The 18,978-nt window shown below is 48.7% G+C and overlaps 1 protein-coding gene across 1 annotated transcript in view; it reads left to right on the forward strand.

Annotated features, from left to right (window-relative positions):
• Positions 1 to 1,050, forward strand: part of ANKRD55 (ankyrin repeat domain 55) — a 198,834-nt gene extending 197,784 nt beyond the window's left edge. Inside the window, exon 11 of the mRNA XM_077462703.1 lies at positions 610 to 1,050. Coding sequence (XP_077318829.1) covers positions 610 to 869 — 260 coding nt within the window. The 3' untranslated portion in view covers positions 870 to 1,050. The remainder of the gene's footprint in view (positions 1 to 609) is intronic.
• Positions 1,051 to 18,978: the final 17,928 nt, after the last annotated feature.

Below are 18,978 nucleotides of genomic sequence, written 5' to 3' on the forward strand. Positions count from 1 at the left end.
AAGAACTAAGGAAGCCACTTACCACCTGCCAAACAAGCCCAATAACTAGTGATTCATCCAAATGGGGAATTTCCACTTTCCTTCCTCTCTCCTTCTCTGCTAAATTTTAAATCTTTTTTTTAAGGGGAAGCAGGTACCTTATTTTGAGAGGTACCCACTTACGCTCCAATGCCAATCATCAGAGCGGGAGCATAAAAGCCCCTTCGCTTGGAAGGTGCCCCAAATGCCAGTACCATTTAGGGCACTAAGTGCACCTGTGCCTTTCACCCGCATCTAACCACCAGAGCCTCATGTACCGGGGCTAAACACCCAGTGTGCTTGTATAAAACACAATTAAACCAATAGTGAACTAAAATAGAGCTGAATGTGACCTAAAAAACATCAACTTGACATGTCTGGTAATCTGGTATAAACTCTGTTGCTGTTAGTTAATGGGGTATATGTACAGTAACTTGTTAGTTGTTTTCTAACATCATGTTATAGTAAACTGGTTGAGTGAATTGAGGCTAATTGCTCCCTAGGCTTCCACTGACATCCATGTTGATAGCAAGAAGTATATAACCTTTATCTGTTAAATATAATTTCCTACTTTTCTTTTTTTTATTCCAGTGCAGTTGCCATCTGGGCAAGCCTGTCCAGGAGTCAAGAAGTCTATGTCTTTGCCAACCAACTCTCTGCAGATGGCAAATAACTTGTCTCCATTAATCATCTCTAAAACTCAGAGTCACTCACTCTATTCCTTCTTGCCAGTCCTAAGAAGAGAACCCTTGAGGACAACTCGCGTCCTGCCCGCCATTCCCAGTCAAAGGGGCCAAAATACAACAGAAAGCCTTATGAGATCTCCAAAAAAGTCTGACACCAACGACTAGGGCCACATCTGGAGCCAAGAGTAGAAGAGTCCCTCCTTTGTGTATTACATGTACATTACACTATATGTAGGGTCTGTGAGACAGCAATCATGTGTGTTGTTTGTACATTCTTGAAAAATGATTATAAACATGAACTAGGTTTTTGCTATTTTTTTAAAAATAAAAAGATCTTTTTTTCTAAGTTGTTATTTTGTGATCTTCCACGCCAATACAATATAAACAAAAAAATCAGAGGAAACTTTACAATAAATAGTTTCAATGAATTCTATACTGTTTTGATAGAACTTTGTTTAATTTACTGTGGTTATTATTATTTTCTTCGTTATGATAAAGAAAACCTGTCTCTGGGCAGCATACCTGATCTGATGCAGGGTATTTTGCTCTTTTGATAGTCCTTGTCATCTGACTTTTAAGACAGTTACTAAGGGTGACATGCCTGCGTTGGAACTAGTATGTGCCTTTAGGATTTGATAGCAATGCTTACATGAGAGGGAATAGCCCATTCCCTTGGCTGAGAAGAAACCCCACACATGAATGGTCTCAGGATGCTTTACTGTTAGCATGACACAAGACTGATGGTAGTGCTCACCTTTCCTTCTCCGGACAAGGTTTTTTCCAGATGCCCCAAACAATCGGATCCATCAGAGAAAATGACTTTACATCAGTCCTCAGCAGTTCAATCCCTGTACCTTTTGCAGAATACCAGTCTGTCCCTGATGTTTTCCTGGAGAGAAGTGGCTTTTTTGCGGCTCTTCTTGACACCAGGCCTTCCTCCAAAAGTTTTCTCCTTACAGCCAGTTCACACAGGGGCGACTCGTCAGGCGACTTAGCCGCCTGACAAGTCGAGTCTCGTTCTGTGCAATGGAACCGTTCTAATTGGAGCGACTCAAGTCGCTCCGTCTTAGAAAAAGGTTTCTGTACGACTTTTGGGGCGACTTGCATTGACTTCTATACAGATGTCATTTTGCAAGCCGCCGCTAAAGTCAGATCCCGGTCGCCTTAGGCAGTCGTGCTGCAGGTCGTGCTGCCTCAGTGTGAACCGGGTCTTACTGTGCAGATGCACTCACACCTGCCTGCTGCCATTCCTGAGCAAGCTCTGCACTGGCGGAGCCCTGATCCCGCAGCTGAATCAACTGTAGGAGACGGTCCTGGCGCTTGTTGGACTTTCTTTGGCGCTCTGAAGCCTTGTTCACAAATAAATGGGATTACGTTTATTTTCATGGCAAAGAGGGACTTTGCAATTAATTGCAATTCATCTGATCGCTTTTCATAACATTCTGGCGTATATACAAATTGCGAAGATTGTGAAGATTAATATTTGTGTCATTCTCAAAACTTTTGGCCATGGCTGGTACAGTAAGCTTAAATGATCCTGGGAAAGAGCTGAACTGAACCTGTGTTCAAGTATCTAAACCAGTGTTTCTCAACCTGGGTTCCATTTAGGTTTACCGTGGGGGGGGGGCAGGAGCTTGGGATCGGAATAGTGTGGGTTAGCTGGCTGCCCGCACACTATAACATCCAATGGCTTGGTGATGGGGGGATTGTGTGATTCAATCCTCGTTCACACCATACGTGCATAAAAACAAATGGAAAAGAACATGCAGATTTAATTTGCAGAGTGACGAGTTTGCATCAGTCATGCATCAGTTTTCATGCACATTTCATTGAGTTTTTTTGCACATCGACAACAATTTTCATGCACGTTTTTTTTTTTTTTTTATCAAAAGACAGTCATCACACCCTGTGTCATACATTTTGCAAATTCCTGCACAGAAAAAAATCTGCACATGATACCAGTGTTGTGGAGTGAATAGGTCACATAGAGAATAATTGTTTTCTTTGTGCCTTTGCAGAACACGTGCAACAAAAACTGACATCTCTGCACCATGGAGTGAAGGAGACCTTAGGGGCTCTTTGATGGGGGACTTGTACCTAGGGGGCTTTGTGATAGGTAGACTTATATATGGCAGCCTTTTTTGTATAGGGGCGACTCTGATGTGATGAGGTTCTCGAATGTATAGGGGTCCTCCGATGTATCAGAGGTTCTGATGTGATGGAGTGCCTCTGTGGTGAAGGGGTGACGTTGACATGAAAGGGGGGACTCTGGTGTGATTGGAAGACCTCTGATGTGATGAGAGGTCTCATGTAAAGGGGGGTTCTGAGGAGACCTCTGATGTGGTGATGAAGCTTTTGAACTTGTGAACTTAATATTTTACACTGTTAGTTCACCCTTGTGGGAAAACGAGAAAGATGAACTAACACCCTACAGTCCAACCTCTGATTGGACACAGTGGCAATTGTGACATCACCGCTGTGCCTCTCTGCCTTGTCCAATCATGGAATGCCTTGTATTCATTGAATGTTGCCCATGCCAAGTGAGCGACCCCAAGTGCTTACTATGCAGCAAGGCGTCTGCTCTGCACATGATCCAGAAGATAGTGGTGGTCACTCTAGTAGTGGTAACTACTAAAGTGCTTCTCTGCTACCACAGGTATGGTTGAAAAGGATAGATTCACCCCTCTGATTTGTCTTGTGACTAACTAGCAGTAACAAAGGCTGCAAGAAAAACTCTGCAGAGGGTCTAACCTTTCCTCATTCCATCAAAAAAAAAAGTTTATAGAGGCGGTTCCAACATGATTACTAGGGGTTACTGTTAGGGTCATTTTATAATCATGTTAAATATAACAAAGTATTCCTGGTGACTGGTGAATATAGTATATGATTGTTATCCAGGAAAATTCAGTTTCCTTCCACTCTGGCACATGGCCCATTTTGGATGAAGCAAACTTTGGACTTCCTTTTTTTGGAATTTTACATTCCATTCTAAGGCCTTTTGTGGCTTAAGGTAAATGTGTAAAACAAATATTACTTGTAAACTAAAATAAGCAAGCTTCATTGATGCAAACTCATGTCTAACAGATCAGATCCTGTGCACTCAAAAGAAAAAAATAAATACATTCCCATGCAAACAAAAATAAAACTTAATAATTGCTTCACAAGCCATTTCTTGGTTTATTGTCATTAAAAAATACCTTTCTTTATCGTACATCACAGGACACAGAGCCTTAAGTAATTACTTAATGGGTTGTAGGCAACCTTCAGGTGATTGACACTGGTATACCCAATCCAGGAAGTTCACTCCCTATATAACCCCTCCTACTTCCAGGAGCACATCAGTTTTTTCGCCAGTGTCTAAGGTGTTGGTCACGAGTGAAGATGTGCTCTGAGGAGCTCCAGGAAGGATCCATGCTGGATTTAAATAGCCTCCATAGACCAGATCCATCCAAAGTGCCACTGAGGCGTAAGTGGATAGTACCTGGGGCCTCGTATCTGAAGCACAAGGTTTTTGCCTGTAACGCCTCTCTTTGTAGGGCTGGACCCCGGGAACCCAGGTGTCACGGTCGTTCCACCACCCCGGTCACCCAAGTAAGACTTACCCGCAGGTTCCCGGTACGAGGGGATCGTCGGTGCCTTCGGACGCGGGTTGGCGCTAACGAACGCACGCGAGTGCACATAGTCCCCAACAGGCGCACGCGGGTGCGCGTTGACACGAGCGGGCGCACGCGGGTGCGCGACGAGCCGAACGGGCGTACGCGGGTACGCGGGGTCACGAACGGGAGCACGGTCACCCGCGGGGGTACGTAGACGTACCGTGCGACCGTTCTTGGCGCCCAGTTGCCTACTTAAGGGACCTGCTCCTGCTCCTCTGTGCTGTCCCGTCTGCAGCGTTCCCGTGACTCCTGCTATCTGTTCCTGTGTGTGTGTTCCTGATTCTGTACCCGGCCTGTTCCTGGACTTTGCCTGTTTGCCGCCTGCCTCCGACCCTTTGCCTGATTGACCACGCTTCTGCCTTCTGCCTTGTACCTCTGCTGCCCGATTGTTGCCGACCCAGCTCGTCCCTGACTACTTCTGCCTGTCTGCCTACGGACCTGCTCTGACTACTACTTCCGCAGCTCCTGCCTGTTCGCCTGTGCCAGCCGTCCAGCAGTTCCTGTCCAGCATCCTGCGCTGGTTGCACCTTCCGCTCCGGTCCACCATCTGCTCCGGTCTCTTCTACCAGCTGACCAGTCTGGCACTTGTGCCCTCTGGACTCCTGAATCCCTGTTCCCATCTCCAGGGGCTCTCGAGCCGGGGCTTACGAGGCGCCGCTCCCTGCACGCTTGGGCTCTCCAACCAGGTACGTGACAGTACGGGACAGCCATGTCCGAGCCCTCGCAGGGAGCGTCTCCGATGGATGAACTGTGCCACCATCTAGCCGGCCTCACCCAGGCCGTGAAGAACCTGCAAGAGGGTTATGGTCATTTGGAGGAACGGGTTCAAGCCCTATCTGCCGCAGCTCCAGTTGCCTCCGGATCTCCAGGTCCTCCTTCAGTGGTCATGTTGCCGCCAGAGCCAAGGGTCCCTACACCAGACCGTTTTTCCGGTAACCGGAATAAGTTTAGGGCCTTCCGGAATTCCTGCGAGCTCTTCTTCGCCCTTCAGCCCCGGACCTTTTCTCTTGAGGCTACGAAAGTAGGGTTCGTTATCTCCTTACTTACCGACGAACCCCAGGCCTGGGCACATCGCCTCCTTGAACGAAAAGACCCCTGTCTGGACTCCTTAGATGTCTTCTTCCAAGCCATGTCTCGTCTTTATGAGGACCCCCAGCTCGCAGCCACCGCAGAAGCGGCTTTGCATGCACTCCAGCAAGGTCGCAGGCCAGTAGAGGACTATGTGTCTGAGTTCAGGCGCTGGAGCGCCGACACAGAGTGGAACAGCTCAGCTCTCCGTTACCAGCTCCGCATGGGACTCTCGGAGGCTTTGAAGGACGAACTGGCCCGTGTAGGAACTCCTGAGACCCTGGAAGCGCTCATCGACCTCTCTGTCCAGATCGATAGGCGGTTAAGAGAGCGTCGTCTGGAGCGCTCTTCTTCCACCTCTCGCCCAGTCTGGATGATGCCACGGGTTCCAAGTGCCAATCCACCGGTTCTTCCTGGTCCTTCTTCTCCGGATTTATCGGAACCCATGCAGCTGGGATTACTACGTTCACCTCTGACCCCCGAAGAGCGCCAACGCCGAAGATCTGGTAACCTGTGCCTCTACTGCGGAGGATCTGGACATTATGTTTGCACTTGCCCCGCCAAGTCGCGTAAGTGCCTGCTTATACCTCCCGCCTCTCCTCCTACTCCGCCTAGTACCAGTACCATCTCTCACCTGGCTGTGCCTCTTCTTTTACAGTTCTCCGGCAAGACTATCCGCGTCAACGCGATCATTGACTCTGGGGCCTGTAGCGGTTTTATGGACCTATCCTTCGCCCTGAGAAACAACATTCCCCTTCGGCCCAGGGCCAAGGAACTTCCAATCTATTTGGCCGACGGTTCCTCTCTGAGATCCGGACCTGTAACCCAGGAAACATCTCCCCTTCTTGTCACCATCACGGGGGACCACCAGGAGCACCTGTGTCTGGACATTATCGAGTCTCCTCTCTTTCCCATAATTCTTGGCATACCCTGGTTGAAGGCCCACAATCCCCTGATAAACTGGTTCACTGGAAAGATCGAGTTTCCATCTGCCTATTGTCATCAGTATTGCCTTCCAGCCATCAAGACGAACCCTCCTTCCCTGCTCTGCTTGGAGACAGACACCGAGATCCGACTGGCAGTGCCCGAAGTCTATCACCAATTTTTGGATGTTTTTAGTAAGAAGGGCGCAGAGACTCTACCTCCCCACAGACTATATGATTGCCCGATAGACTTGCTTCCGGGAGCGGAGATTCCCTTCGGGAGAATCTTTCCCCTATCTGAGACCGAGCTGGGAGCTCTAAAGACCTACCTGGATGATAATTTAAAGAAGGGCTTTATCCAACCTTCCACTTCCCCGGCAGGTGCAGGGATTTTCTTCGTCCAAAAGAAGGATCACTCCCTACGACCATGTGTAGACTACCGGGCACTCAATAAGGTTACTGTGAAAAACCGCTACCCTCTACCGTTGGTGCCTGAATTGTTCCAGAGACTGGGGTCGGCTAGGGTGTTCTCCAAGCTGGATCTGCGGGGCGCCTACAACCTGGTCCGTATCCACAAAGGCGATGAGTGGAAGACCGCCTTTCGTACCCGCTTCGGGCATTATGAGTATCTCGTCATGCCCTTTGGACTCTGTAATGCCCCTGCTACATTCCAGCATTTCGTCAATGATGTCTTCAGAGAGTACTTAGACCTGTTTGTTGTTATATACCTTGACGATATACTAATCTTTTCTTCCTCCTTAGTCGAACACCGGGAGCATGTGAAGATTGTCCTGGCTCGTCTCCGTCTCCATGGCCTGTACGCCAAACCGGAGAAGTGCGTCTTCGAGCAACAGAGCATTCAATTCTTGGGCTTGATCATTTCGGTAAATGGAATAGAAATGGATCCCCAGAAAGTCTCAGCCATCCTAGACTGGCCCGCTCCCTCGGACCGGAAAGGGGTCCAACGGTTCGTGGGATTTGCCAATTTCTATAGAAAGTTTATCAGAGGATTTTCATCCATTATCTCCCCCATCACGGAGCTGACCAAACAGGGTCAAAGATTCCTGTGGACTCCCAAGGCGCAAGAAGCCTTTGAAACCCTGAAGAAACTATTTGTTTCAGCTTCGATCCTGAGACACCCCGACGCCACGCTGCCCTATATCCTGGAGGTAGATGCTTCGGAAGTAGCCGTTGGGGCGGTATTATCCCAGAGACAGGGGCCTAAGTCACTTTTGTACCCAGTGGCCTTTTTTTCCCGTAAACTCTCAGAAGCTGAGCAGAACTACGACGTCGGAGACCGGGAATTACTGGCAATCAAGGCGGCGTTGGAGGAATGGCGCTACCTCCTTGAAGGTGCTTCCCACCCGATCCTGGTTTATACGGACCACAAGAACCTGGAGTATCTTAAATCTGCCAAACGACTGAAGCCAAGACAGGCCCGGTGGGCACTTTTCTTTTCCAGGTTCGTGTTCCATATCACGTACAGGCCCGGGTCGAAGAACGTGAAGCCCGATGCTCTTTCCCGGATGTACAATGAGCCAGTGTTATCTCCTACGCCAGACACCATTCTTCCCCCAGGAAACTTTCTCCTGCTCCAAGAAGATCTCTTGTCCCAAATTAAACAGGCCTCCAGTGATCCGGCTCTATCTTCTGACACCTCTTTAACCTCCAAGGACGGTCTTCTCTGGCACCAGGATAGAATCTTTGTCCCCCAGGAGTTACGTACTGCGGTCCTCAGCTCCTGCCACGACCACCCATTGGCCGGTCACTTTGGGGCATTCAAAACCTTAGACTTACTTCAACGCACGTTTTGGTGGCCCCAGATGAAGAAACACTGCAGGGAATATGTAGAAGCGTGTACCACCTGCATTAGGAATAAGGGGAGTAAGTCGAAGGTTTGGGGCTTGCTGAGGCCATTACCCATCCCGGATAGGCCGTGGAAGATGATATCCATGGATTTTATCGTGGAACTGCCCCCCTCTGAAGACTTTTCCTCGATTCTGGTGGTGGTGGACAGATTTACTAAAATGGCTCACTTCTTACCCATGAAGGGGACTCCATCGGCCACAGAGATGGCCAGGACTTTTATTAAAGAAGTAGTAAGGCTCCACGGCATTCCTGCTGACATCACCTCTGACAGGGGAGTTCAATTCACGTCCAGGTTTTGGAAGGCTCTCTGTGGGGCCCTGAAAATTGAGCTTCGCCTATCTTCGGCCTACCACCCTCAAACTAACGGCCAGACCGAGAGAACCAACCAAACGCTGGAGCAGTATCTGCGTTGCTTCTCTTCCTTCTCCCAGGACGATTGGGTATCGCTTCTACCTTTAGCGGAATTTGCATATAATAATTCCGTCCATTCGGCCACCAAGCAGTCCCCCTTCTTTGCAAACTTCGGTTTCCACCCACTTTTTCTGCCCGGTAATCTTCCTGAGTGTTCAGTACCGGCGGTCCAGGAGGACCTTAACTTCTTCAGGAATAATAACAGGATCCTTCAAGAAACGCTGGCTAAAACCCAGGAACACTATAAGGAAGTCTTCGATAGGAAGAGAAGGGGCGAACTTAACCTCCAGGTCGGGGACCAGGTCTGGCTGTCTACGTTAAACTTGAAGTTGGCCTGCCCTTCCAGGAAGCTGGGTCCGAAGTTCGTGGGTCCATTCCCCATTCTGAGGAAACTAAATGAAGTAGCCTTTGAGCTGAAACTCCCGGGGTCATTCCGGATCCACCCGGTTTTTCATGTTTCATTGCTCAAGCCTGCGGTTCCGGACCCCTTTGCCGACCGGAGTACCAACCCCCCAGAACCCGTGATGATTGATGGGGAATTGGAGTTTGAGGTTGAAGCTATCTTGGATTGCAGGAGGAGACGTAACCAGACCCAGTTTCTGGTTAAATGGAGGGGATATGGCCCTGAGGAGAATTCATGGGAACCGGAGTCCAACCTGCATGCTGAAAGACTAATCCATGCCTTCAAAAGAACTCACCCGGATAAGATGGCACAGTTGGGCATCCGGAGGTTGCCCCTTGGGGGGGGGGCAATGTCACGGTCGTTCCACCACCCCGGTCACCCAAGTAAGACTTACCCGCAGGTTCCCGGTACGAGGGGATCGTCGGTGCCTTCGGACGCGGGTTGGCGCTAACGAACGCACGCGAGTGCACATAGTCCCCAACAGGCGCACGCGGGTGCGCGTTGACACGAGCGGGCGCACGCGGGTGCGCGACAAGCCGAACGGGCGTACGCGGGTACGCGGGGTCACGAACGGGAGCACAGTCACCCGCGGGGGTACGTAGACGTACCGTGCGACCGTTCTTGGCGCCCAGTTGCCTACTTAAGGGACCTGCTCCTGCTCCTCTGTGCTGTCCCGTCTGCAGCGTTCCCGTGACTCCTGCTATCTGTTCCTGTGTGTGTGTTCCTGATTCTGTACCCGGCCTGTTCCTGGACTTTGCCTGTTTGCCGCCTGCCTCCGACCCTTTGCCTGATTGACCACGCTTCTGCCTTCTGCCTTGTACCTCTGCTGCCCGATTGTTGCCGACCCAGCTCGTCCCTGACTACTTCTGCCAGTCTGCCTACGGACCTGCTCTGACTACTACTTCCGCAGCTCCTGCCTGTTCGCCTGTGCCAGCCGTCCAGCATCCTGCGCTGGTTGCACCTTCCGCTCCGGTCCACCATCTGCTCCGGTCTCTTCTACCAGCTGACCAGTCTGGCACTTGTGCCCTCCGGACTCCTGAATCCCTGTTCCCATCTCCAGGGGCTCTCGAGCCGGGGCTTACGAGGCGCCGCTCCCTGCACGCTTGGGCTCTCCAACCAGGTACGTGACACCAGGGCTTAGGTCTTGCTAGGTAGGGTGCTTTTACAGGTCCAAGGGAGTTGGAACCCTGATATCTAGGGACCTGGTCCTTGAAGGTTTGCTAAACTTAGCCTGCCATGATGGGTGAAGGTTGGATTGTCTGTTAATTCAGCAAATCCTGCTGTGGGGATGAGGTAAGAGAAGAAACGTAGGAACTGAAAAGTCCACCTATGTATTATTCTATTAGGGAAAAAATGTTGTCATGCCTTAATTGTCCACTAGAGGGAGTCTATGCCCATACCTTAGTCCAGGGGTGCTCAACAAGTGGCCCGCAACCTCCTGCTCTGGGATAGAATAGAAAGAATACTGTTATTAAAGGCCAGTTTATTACTAAATTCACAGTGTATATATGGGCATATCTTTCTGCAGGTGCAGAGCAATTTACCTGTGGGTTACCTGCGCTGAGCCATAGACTTCTGTTATTACCTGCGAGTTTGGTGAGCTTTCTGAAAGTGAACCAAACCTGCAGAATATATAATCCATGCAGAAGTCTATTGCAAACTGCAGGAAAGCCAAAGGTACACTGTGTTGCACACGTGGTGCAGGTAAACCGCAGTGCATCAGTGTGAAAGCAGCCTTGGACCCCTTTCACATGGTCAGTCCAACAGTCTGACCAATTGGACCCTCCATTAATTTCTAAGTAGTGGCAGACATAAACCGACTTGTGTTCTACCTCCAATACGATCCGCTAAAAAGTATCGTGGCTGCATCCATGTCTGCTCTCAAAATGCAGAGTGGACACAGACATGCCATCCACCTGCTCTGCTCATTGTGGCCCGCAACCGGTTACCAAGTCCCTTAAGTGGCCCTCACTCTTTAAAAGGTTGGGCACCCCTGCCTTAGTCTGTTGTCTTCACTGTAAAGCTCAGTCAGTCTCTGTGTGGCCGTAGCAGGTGTGCAAGGGGATTTATTCTCAGCTAAAAGAAGTCTGCCAAATGTTTTCTCTTTCTCCCCCCTGAAGGGACCGGAGAGTTGAGGGAAACATCAGCACTGTACCCCCCTTACATTACACCCCCCCCCCCCCATCTTGGGTCTGTAAACCCGAAAGTGCCGCGCATGAGTGCGGGAACATTATAAAATGAAAAGAGGGATGGGATTTTTTTGGAGGGGGTGGGGACTAAGCACAGTGTCGTGAACGTTCATGAGGACACATGGCAGGCAAAAACAAATAAAACCACAGCTGGAACAGTCTCTCCTCGGCTGGCGAGGAGGAAACAAGCAGTCTGCACACAGGGACACAGGAGCTATGGGACACGTGAGGGTAGCAAACTCGCATTCCTGATACAGGAAGGACACTTTTTTCCCAGCACTAGGCTGAACTTTATAGCGACTTTAATGTCATGACTATATTCAGCGATTAAGTGCAATTGTATAGTGCTTCTGTTTTTGTGCTTAGGACTATGACCGCTAAAAAAGACACCACAAAAGACCAAAAAGGTACTAAAGGTTTCAAACCCAGGCACTAGGATATCGAGTCGCATGTCCACGCTGTCATCCTCGCCTGAATTTCCAGTTATGGCAAGCCAGGGTGAGCCATTGGAACAAATTTATGGTGAAACTGCTTCTCACATCTCAGCCCCTGTATACGTGACTGAAGATGTCCTTTTCTCCACCCTGCATGGTCTGGAAGGAAGATTCGTGGCTTTAATTGCATCCTCCATTCAATTGGATAGGAAGCGTGCTAGATCCCCCTCCCCCACTTCAGAACCTTTGCAAGGGGAACAGTGGGCACAGGATGAGGTGTTACCCTCAGGCGATCAGGAAGAAAAACAAACCTATGATTCCTCTACAGAGGAAACGACGGTAGATTAACCTTTTTCAGCCTCACAATCGGAGAAATTGCTGATACAAACTCTTATGAAGATGGTTCATTCCACTTTCATGCTGCCCCTAATGGAGTCTCCTGAAAGCTCAGTTTCTTCCTTGGGTTCCTTAAAACCTTCTCAGCCTTTGCATGCGTTTCCTGTCCATGTATTACAAGAACAGCTTATTTTTGCTGAATGGGATCACCGGATAAGCATTTTCTCCCTCCTAAGAGATTTTCTCTATTCCATGGAGGAGACATTCACCAAGAGATGGAAAGTACCAGCAGTTGACTCTGCAATTTCCAGTGTGAATAAAAGCCTAACTTGTCCTGTAGACAATGCACAAATGCTTAAGGATACAACATATAAGAAGGTGGAATCCCTGTTAAAATCTACTTTTTCCTGGGCAGGTGCTGTTTCTCAGCCTGCAGTCGCTGCAATAGTCGCCTGTCAATCCCTAAAGGACCAATTTAGACAGGCCCTTAAAAAGGTTCCTGCGCAACAAGCCCGGGAACTGGCTGAACTACCAAAAGCATTATGCTTTGCCATAGATGCCATTAAAGATTATATTCACCAGGCGCCTCACCTTACGCTTATGCTTGTACATATGCGTAGAATCCTGTGGTTAAAAAATTGGTCAGCTGACGCACCATGTAAAAACCTCCTAACTGGGTTCCCTTTTCATGGGGAGCGATTATTTTGAGAAGATTTGGACAAATACTTTTGCCTCATCATGAAGAGACAACCCCCCTCCCCAAGGTGGGGGGAAGACTTCTGTAGTTTTCAGAAGTCTTGCAAGAGGAAATTCACAACAGATGGGTCATCTCCACGGTAACGCTGGGGTACAAGCTGGAATTTCTGGACATTCCACAGTCTCATTTCCTGAGGTCAAGCGTTCCCAAAGATCAAGAGAAAAGACAATCTCTGTTTCAGGCACTAGACCAATTAATATCTCAAGGGGTGATCATACAGATCCCCACAAAAGAGCAAGGTTTGGAGTTTTATTCAAATCTTTTTATGGTACCAAAGCCAAATGGAGATGTCAGACCCATTCTAGATCTAAAAAATCTAAATCAGTTCCCGAAGATCCGCTCCTTTCGCATGGGATTATCAGGTCAGTAGTTTCTAACCTTCTAGGAGGAGCTCCTTTCGCATGGAGACAATCAGGTCAGTAGTTTCTACCCTTATAGGAGGAGAATTTCTGGCATCAATAGACATCAGGGATGCCTATCTGTATGTTTCTATATTCCCTGCTCACCAAAAGTTTCTGTGGTTCGAGTTAGAACAGCAGCATTTCCAGTTTGCAGCCCTGCCCTTCGGGTTAGCCATAGCACCCCTGGTGTTCACAAAAATGCTGGCCCCATCTGTGGCCAGGTTAAGAGCACATGGCATAACAGACGTAGCGTACCTAGGCGATCTATTGCTTATAGACTAGACGTTGGCTCGTTTGGAGCAAAGCGTATGCATTACAACCAGTTACCTGGAAAGTTTGGGATGGATTCTCAACCTAGAGAAATCTTCCTTAATACCGCTAAAAAGACTGGAGTACTTGGGTCTGATAATAAACACAGCCCAGCAGAAAAGGTGTTCTTGCCTCATTGAAAGATCAAGTCCATAAGAAAGCTTGTGCGGATGGTCAGGTCAAAAGACGATCCCTCCATTCACAATTTGCATGAGGTTGCTAGGAACCATGGTGGCTTCATTCAAATCAGGTCCCTATGCCCAGTTCCATTCAAGACTGTTGCAAAACAGTATCCTGTCTACTTGGAACAAAACAATTCAAGCTTTAGACTTGTCAATGCTGCTGTCCCCAAGAGTGTCCAAAAGACTCACTTGGTGGTTACTAACCCAGAATCTGCTGAAAGGAAAATCCTTCAGACCAGTCATCTGGAAAGTAGTAATGACAGTTCTAGAAAAGACAACTGTCCAGGGACAGTGGTCAAGAACCAAAAGAACCTCACCCATCAATATCCTAGAGATTTGGGCAGTGCATCTGGCTCTAAAGGCCTGGACTTTCAGATTATGGGATTGTCCTGTCAGGATTCAATCCGACAATGCCACAGCTGTGGACTATATCAATCACCAAGGGGGCACCAAGAGTCTCTCAGCGCAGAGAGAGGTTAACCATATTCTAACTTGGGCAGAAAGGAATGTTCCGTGCCTATCGGCAGTCTTCATTCTGGGAGTAGAGAATTGGCAGGCAGACTACTTGAGTCACCAGCAGTTATTCCCAGGGGAATGGTCTCTTCACCCAACCTTTTTCGGGCTGTTTGCCAAAGAAGGGGGATTCCGGATGTAGATGTTCTAACGTCCAGGTTTAACATGAAGTTAGTCAACTTTGTGGCCAGGACAAGGGATTCACTCGCATGCGGAACGGATGAATTTGTGACCCTGTGAGATCAGTTCTCACTGATCTATGCATTCCCTCCTATTCAGTTGCTGCCTCAACTTCTTTTTTGACTCAAGCTGGAAAGAAAACTGATAATTCTGGTGGCACCAGCATAGCCCAGAAGGTCATGGTATGCAGAAATCGTAAAGATGGCAGTGGAGGGCCCATGGTCTCTCCCACTACGACCAGATCTGTTCTCACAGGGATCGATATTCCATCCTACCTTACGGTCTCTAAATTTAACGGCTTGGCTATTGAAACCCACATTCTGAAGAAACGTGGGCTTTCCGGGTCAGTTATCTCTACACTGATGTCACGTACCTGATGGAGGGAGCCCAAAAGTGCAGGGAGCGGCCTCTCGTAAGCCTCTGGCTCGAGATCCCCTGAGAGTGGGAACAGGGTCTCTAGAGGTCAGAGGGCACAAGTGCCAAGTCCGTGATGGAAGATAGGCCCTGGAGCTGGCGTCAGACAGCAGCAGATGCAGGCGGAAGATCCTGGAACAGCTGACAACAGGCAGTGGTGGTCACAGGAAACAACTGGATCAGCAGGCAAACAGAAAGGTCAAACACAAGCCGGGTCGTCAACAGGCAGGCAGCAGAAGTACCGAAGGAGAAGGCAGAAGCGTAGTCAGGAAGTCCGGAGGTCAAGGCTGGCAGCAAGCAGGAGTAAACAGGAACAAGCCGGGAGGGTCAGAGGCAGGAACAATCAGGTTTAAGCAGAGGAAACTCACGGGAACGCTGTAGACCGGACAGCACCGGGAGACTACAACAGGTTCCTTAAATAGCCCTTTGGGCGCCAAGAACGGTCGCACGGCGTGTCTGAGCGTGCCCGTGCAAGACCGTGCAGCCGTTCGTGAGCCCGCGCACCCGCGTGCGCCCGTTCGAGCCCTCGCGCACCCGCGTGCGCTCGTTCACCACATCGCGCACCCGCGTGCGCCCGTTCGTACCTATACGTAAGCGATCGTTAGCGCCAACGCGCGCCCATGGGTACCTATTGGCTCTAAACGAAGGGACAACGTGAGCAGGCCTTCCACGAGTCACTGGGTTCCGGGAACGACCGTGACAACTGATTGATGCAAGGAAGCCAGCTTCCAGAACTATATATTATAGGGTCTGGAGGGCTTATGTTTCCTGGTGTGAATCCAAGGGTTGGCACCCTCGGAGATTTATCATAGGCAGAATTCTTGCCTTTCTACAATAATGCAATACTATAATACACACGAGCGGAATGTCGGACAGAAAAAGTCAGACAGAAGCTTTTCGTATATTCCGATCGTGTGTATGCCTCATCTGACTTTTTTTTACGAAAATTCAGATGGACCTAGAAATAGAACGTGTTTTAAATATTTCCAACGGAACCAATGCCTATTGGGAAAATCGCTCGTCTGTATGCTGTTCCGACGGACCAAAAACGAAACATGGTCTGAAGCAAGTACAAGACACACAATGTACCCGTTACCATTTCAAACAGGGGGTGAGGCCAGGATCTGGGGGTCCCCTTGTTAAAGGGAGTTTCCAGATTCCGATAAGCCCCCCACCCGCAGACCCCCACAACCACTGGGCAAGGGTTGTGAGGATGAGGTCCTTGTCCCAAAGGACCCTCCCAATGTTGAGGACAAGTGGCCTGGTACGGTTCAGGTGGAGGGGGCCGCTCTCTCGCCCTCCCCTTTTCCTGGGGCCCGCCAGGTTGCGTGCTCCTATAAGGGTCTGGTATGGATTTGGGGGGGGGCCCTACGCCATTTTTTTTAATTTTTGGCGCAGGGTTCCCCTTAAAATACATACCAGACCTGAAGGGTCTTTTTTATTGTTTCACGTTGAGCATTAAAAAAACACTGCTCCCAAAAATATTCTGTTTGCTTTGTTAGCTGAAGCTTGGTATTGCATGCCATTGCTGAGCCTATCATCTACTAGGATCCCCAGGTCCTTTTCCATCCTAGATTCCCCCCAGTGTATAGATTGCATTCATATTTTTTCCACCCAAATGCATTATTTTACATTTTTCTACCTCATTTGCCATGTAGTTGCCCACCTCATTAATTTGTTCAGATCTTTTTGCAAGGTTTCCACATCCTGCAGAGCAGTTATTGCACTGCTTAGCTTGGTATCATCCACAAATACAGAGATTGAACTGTTTGCCCCATCTTCTGTGTCGTTTAGGAACAAATTAAATAGGATTGGTCCCAGCACATAACCCTGGGGGACCCCACTACCTACCCCTGACCATTCCGAGTACTCCCCATTTATCACCACCCTCTGAACTCACCCAATTTTCAATCCATATACTCACCCTATGGTCCATGCCAACGGACCTTATTTTGTACAGTAAACGTTTATGGGGAACTGTGTCAAATGTTTTTGCAAAATCCAGATGCACCACAGCTACGGGCCTTCCTTTATCTAGATGGCAGCTCACCTCCTCATAGAAGGTTAATAGGTTGGTTTGGTAAGAACGATTCTTCATGAATCCATGCTGATTACTGCTAATGCTACCGTTCTCATTACTAAAATCTTGTATATAGTCCCCTATCATCCCTTCCAAGAGCTTGCATACTATTAATGTTAGGCTAACTGGTCTGTAATTCCCAGGGATGTATTTTGGGCCCTTTTTAAATATTGGTGCTACATTGGCTTTTCTCCAATCAGCTGGTACCATTCCAGTCTAGACTGTTAGTAAAAATTAGAAAAAATGGTCTGGCAATTACTTGACTGCGTTCCCTAAGTACCCTTGGGTGCAAGCCATCTTGTGATTTATGAATGTTAAGTTTCCCAAGTCTAATTTTAAGTCTGTCCTCTGTTAACCATGGAGGTGCTTCCTGTGATGTGTCATGAGGATAAACACTGCAGTTTTGGTTACTGAAGTCCCGTATAACAACGGCGGCTGGTCAGAAAGTGGTTAAGGGGGTGTGGCGGGGGTGTGTCCTATGCCTACATACTTTTGCTAATAGGTGTCCTTGTTCCTATCTCAAAAAGTTCAGAGGTATGGTTACTATGCTAGAAGTCCAGTGTCCTTATAATAGAATTAAAGGATAAGTTCACCTTTTGTAACATGTCACAACAATATTCAGGGTGTAACATGTAACATGTTACAATTGCACCGGCCCCCGCACCCCCCTTAGTCCCTGTTTTTACATGGAGTTGAGAGTCTATTCCCCCTGCTCACTGAAAAAAAAGGCCATGTGGGACTCACAATGTTCTGTGAATTGGAAAACTACAAGTCATATCAACCTTTGCAGCTGTCAGCTTGTAGTCCTCAATGAACTACCATGGCACTGTTGAGAACTGTGGTAGTTCATTCTCCCTTCCTGTCGGTGTGTATCTGCTTGCCCATACACAGTACGAGCAGACAAATACACTGAGGAGTCTGCAGGAGTCCTGCATGCATAGCTCACAACTGTCCCTGATTTCGAGGGACTGTCCTTCTCATTTGTCCCTCATTTTGGTCTGATCTATATAGTTAGGGACACTGCGCGACCCTGATCTCGGTAAAGATCTGATAACATGGCTTTTTACCCATGTTTACCCATTTTACCCATGTGATCAGCTGTGTCCAATCACAGCTGATCACATGTAAACAAGGAAATGCCTGTTATCAGCTCACTTCACCTCACACTGACAGAGCCAATCAGCAGCATTTCCTCATAGAGGAGGCCTGTACACATAATCAGGGCACTGATCATCCGTGCCCAGCAGTGATGCCAGCAAGTGACCATTAGTGATGCAAATCTGTGCCCATCAGTGATGCCAATCTGTGCCCATTAGTGATGCCAATTTGTGCCCATCAGTGATGAAAATGGTGCCTATCAGTGATGCCTTTCAGTGCCTGCTCATCAGTGCTGCCCATTAGTGCCCATAAGTGCAGCCTATCAGTGCCCATCAGTGCCACCTACCAGTGCCGCCTATCAGTGCTCATCAGTACTGCATATTAGTGTTGCCCCATCAGTGCCCATCAGTGCAGTCTCATCAGCGCACATTAGTGAAGAAGAAAAATTACTTATTTGCAAAATTTTCTGACAGAAACTAAGAAAAACAGTTTTTTGTTTTTTTTAGCAAGAAATGTTTTTCCAGTTGCTGGGCCTCTCCCTTCAGATGAGATGGCACCGGACCACTTTTGGATCAATAGACCCCGAAATCCATTCAGGCCTGTCCCTGCAGTTGCGTTGCCTCAGGCCAGCCAGCCCCGAGACTCGAAATGCGTGGTTCCGCATAGAGATGGACGAACTTCCGACGGGACATTTTGCGAACGCTAACCGCGAACGCGGCCAAAAGTTTGCGAACCCGCAAAGCTTGCGGCGGGCCCCATTGACTTCAGTGGCAGGCGAACTTTAAAAACCTACAACTACAAGCATTCTTTTTTTATCTGTGAAATTTTGACAATTCTGGACTCAGGAGCGCATGAAGGCAATGGAGGAAAGGAAAGGTCAGGGTAGGCTATGAAGAGGGTGCAGGAGATGATCACCAGCACCGTGATATAGAGCACTGACACCAGCACCGTGATAGAGTGCACTGACACCAGCACCGAAATAGAGTGCACTGACACCGGCACCGTGATAGAGTGCACTGACACCAGCACCGTGAGAGCACTGACACTAGCA

Source organism: Lithobates pipiens, unplaced genomic scaffold (assembly GCF_037356315.1).
Source record: "Lithobates pipiens isolate NorthernLeopardFrog02 unplaced genomic scaffold, aLitPip1_a1.2 Scaffold_3, whole genome shotgun sequence".
Classification (NCBI taxonomy): domain Eukaryota; kingdom Metazoa; phylum Chordata; class Amphibia; order Anura; family Ranidae; genus Lithobates; species Lithobates pipiens.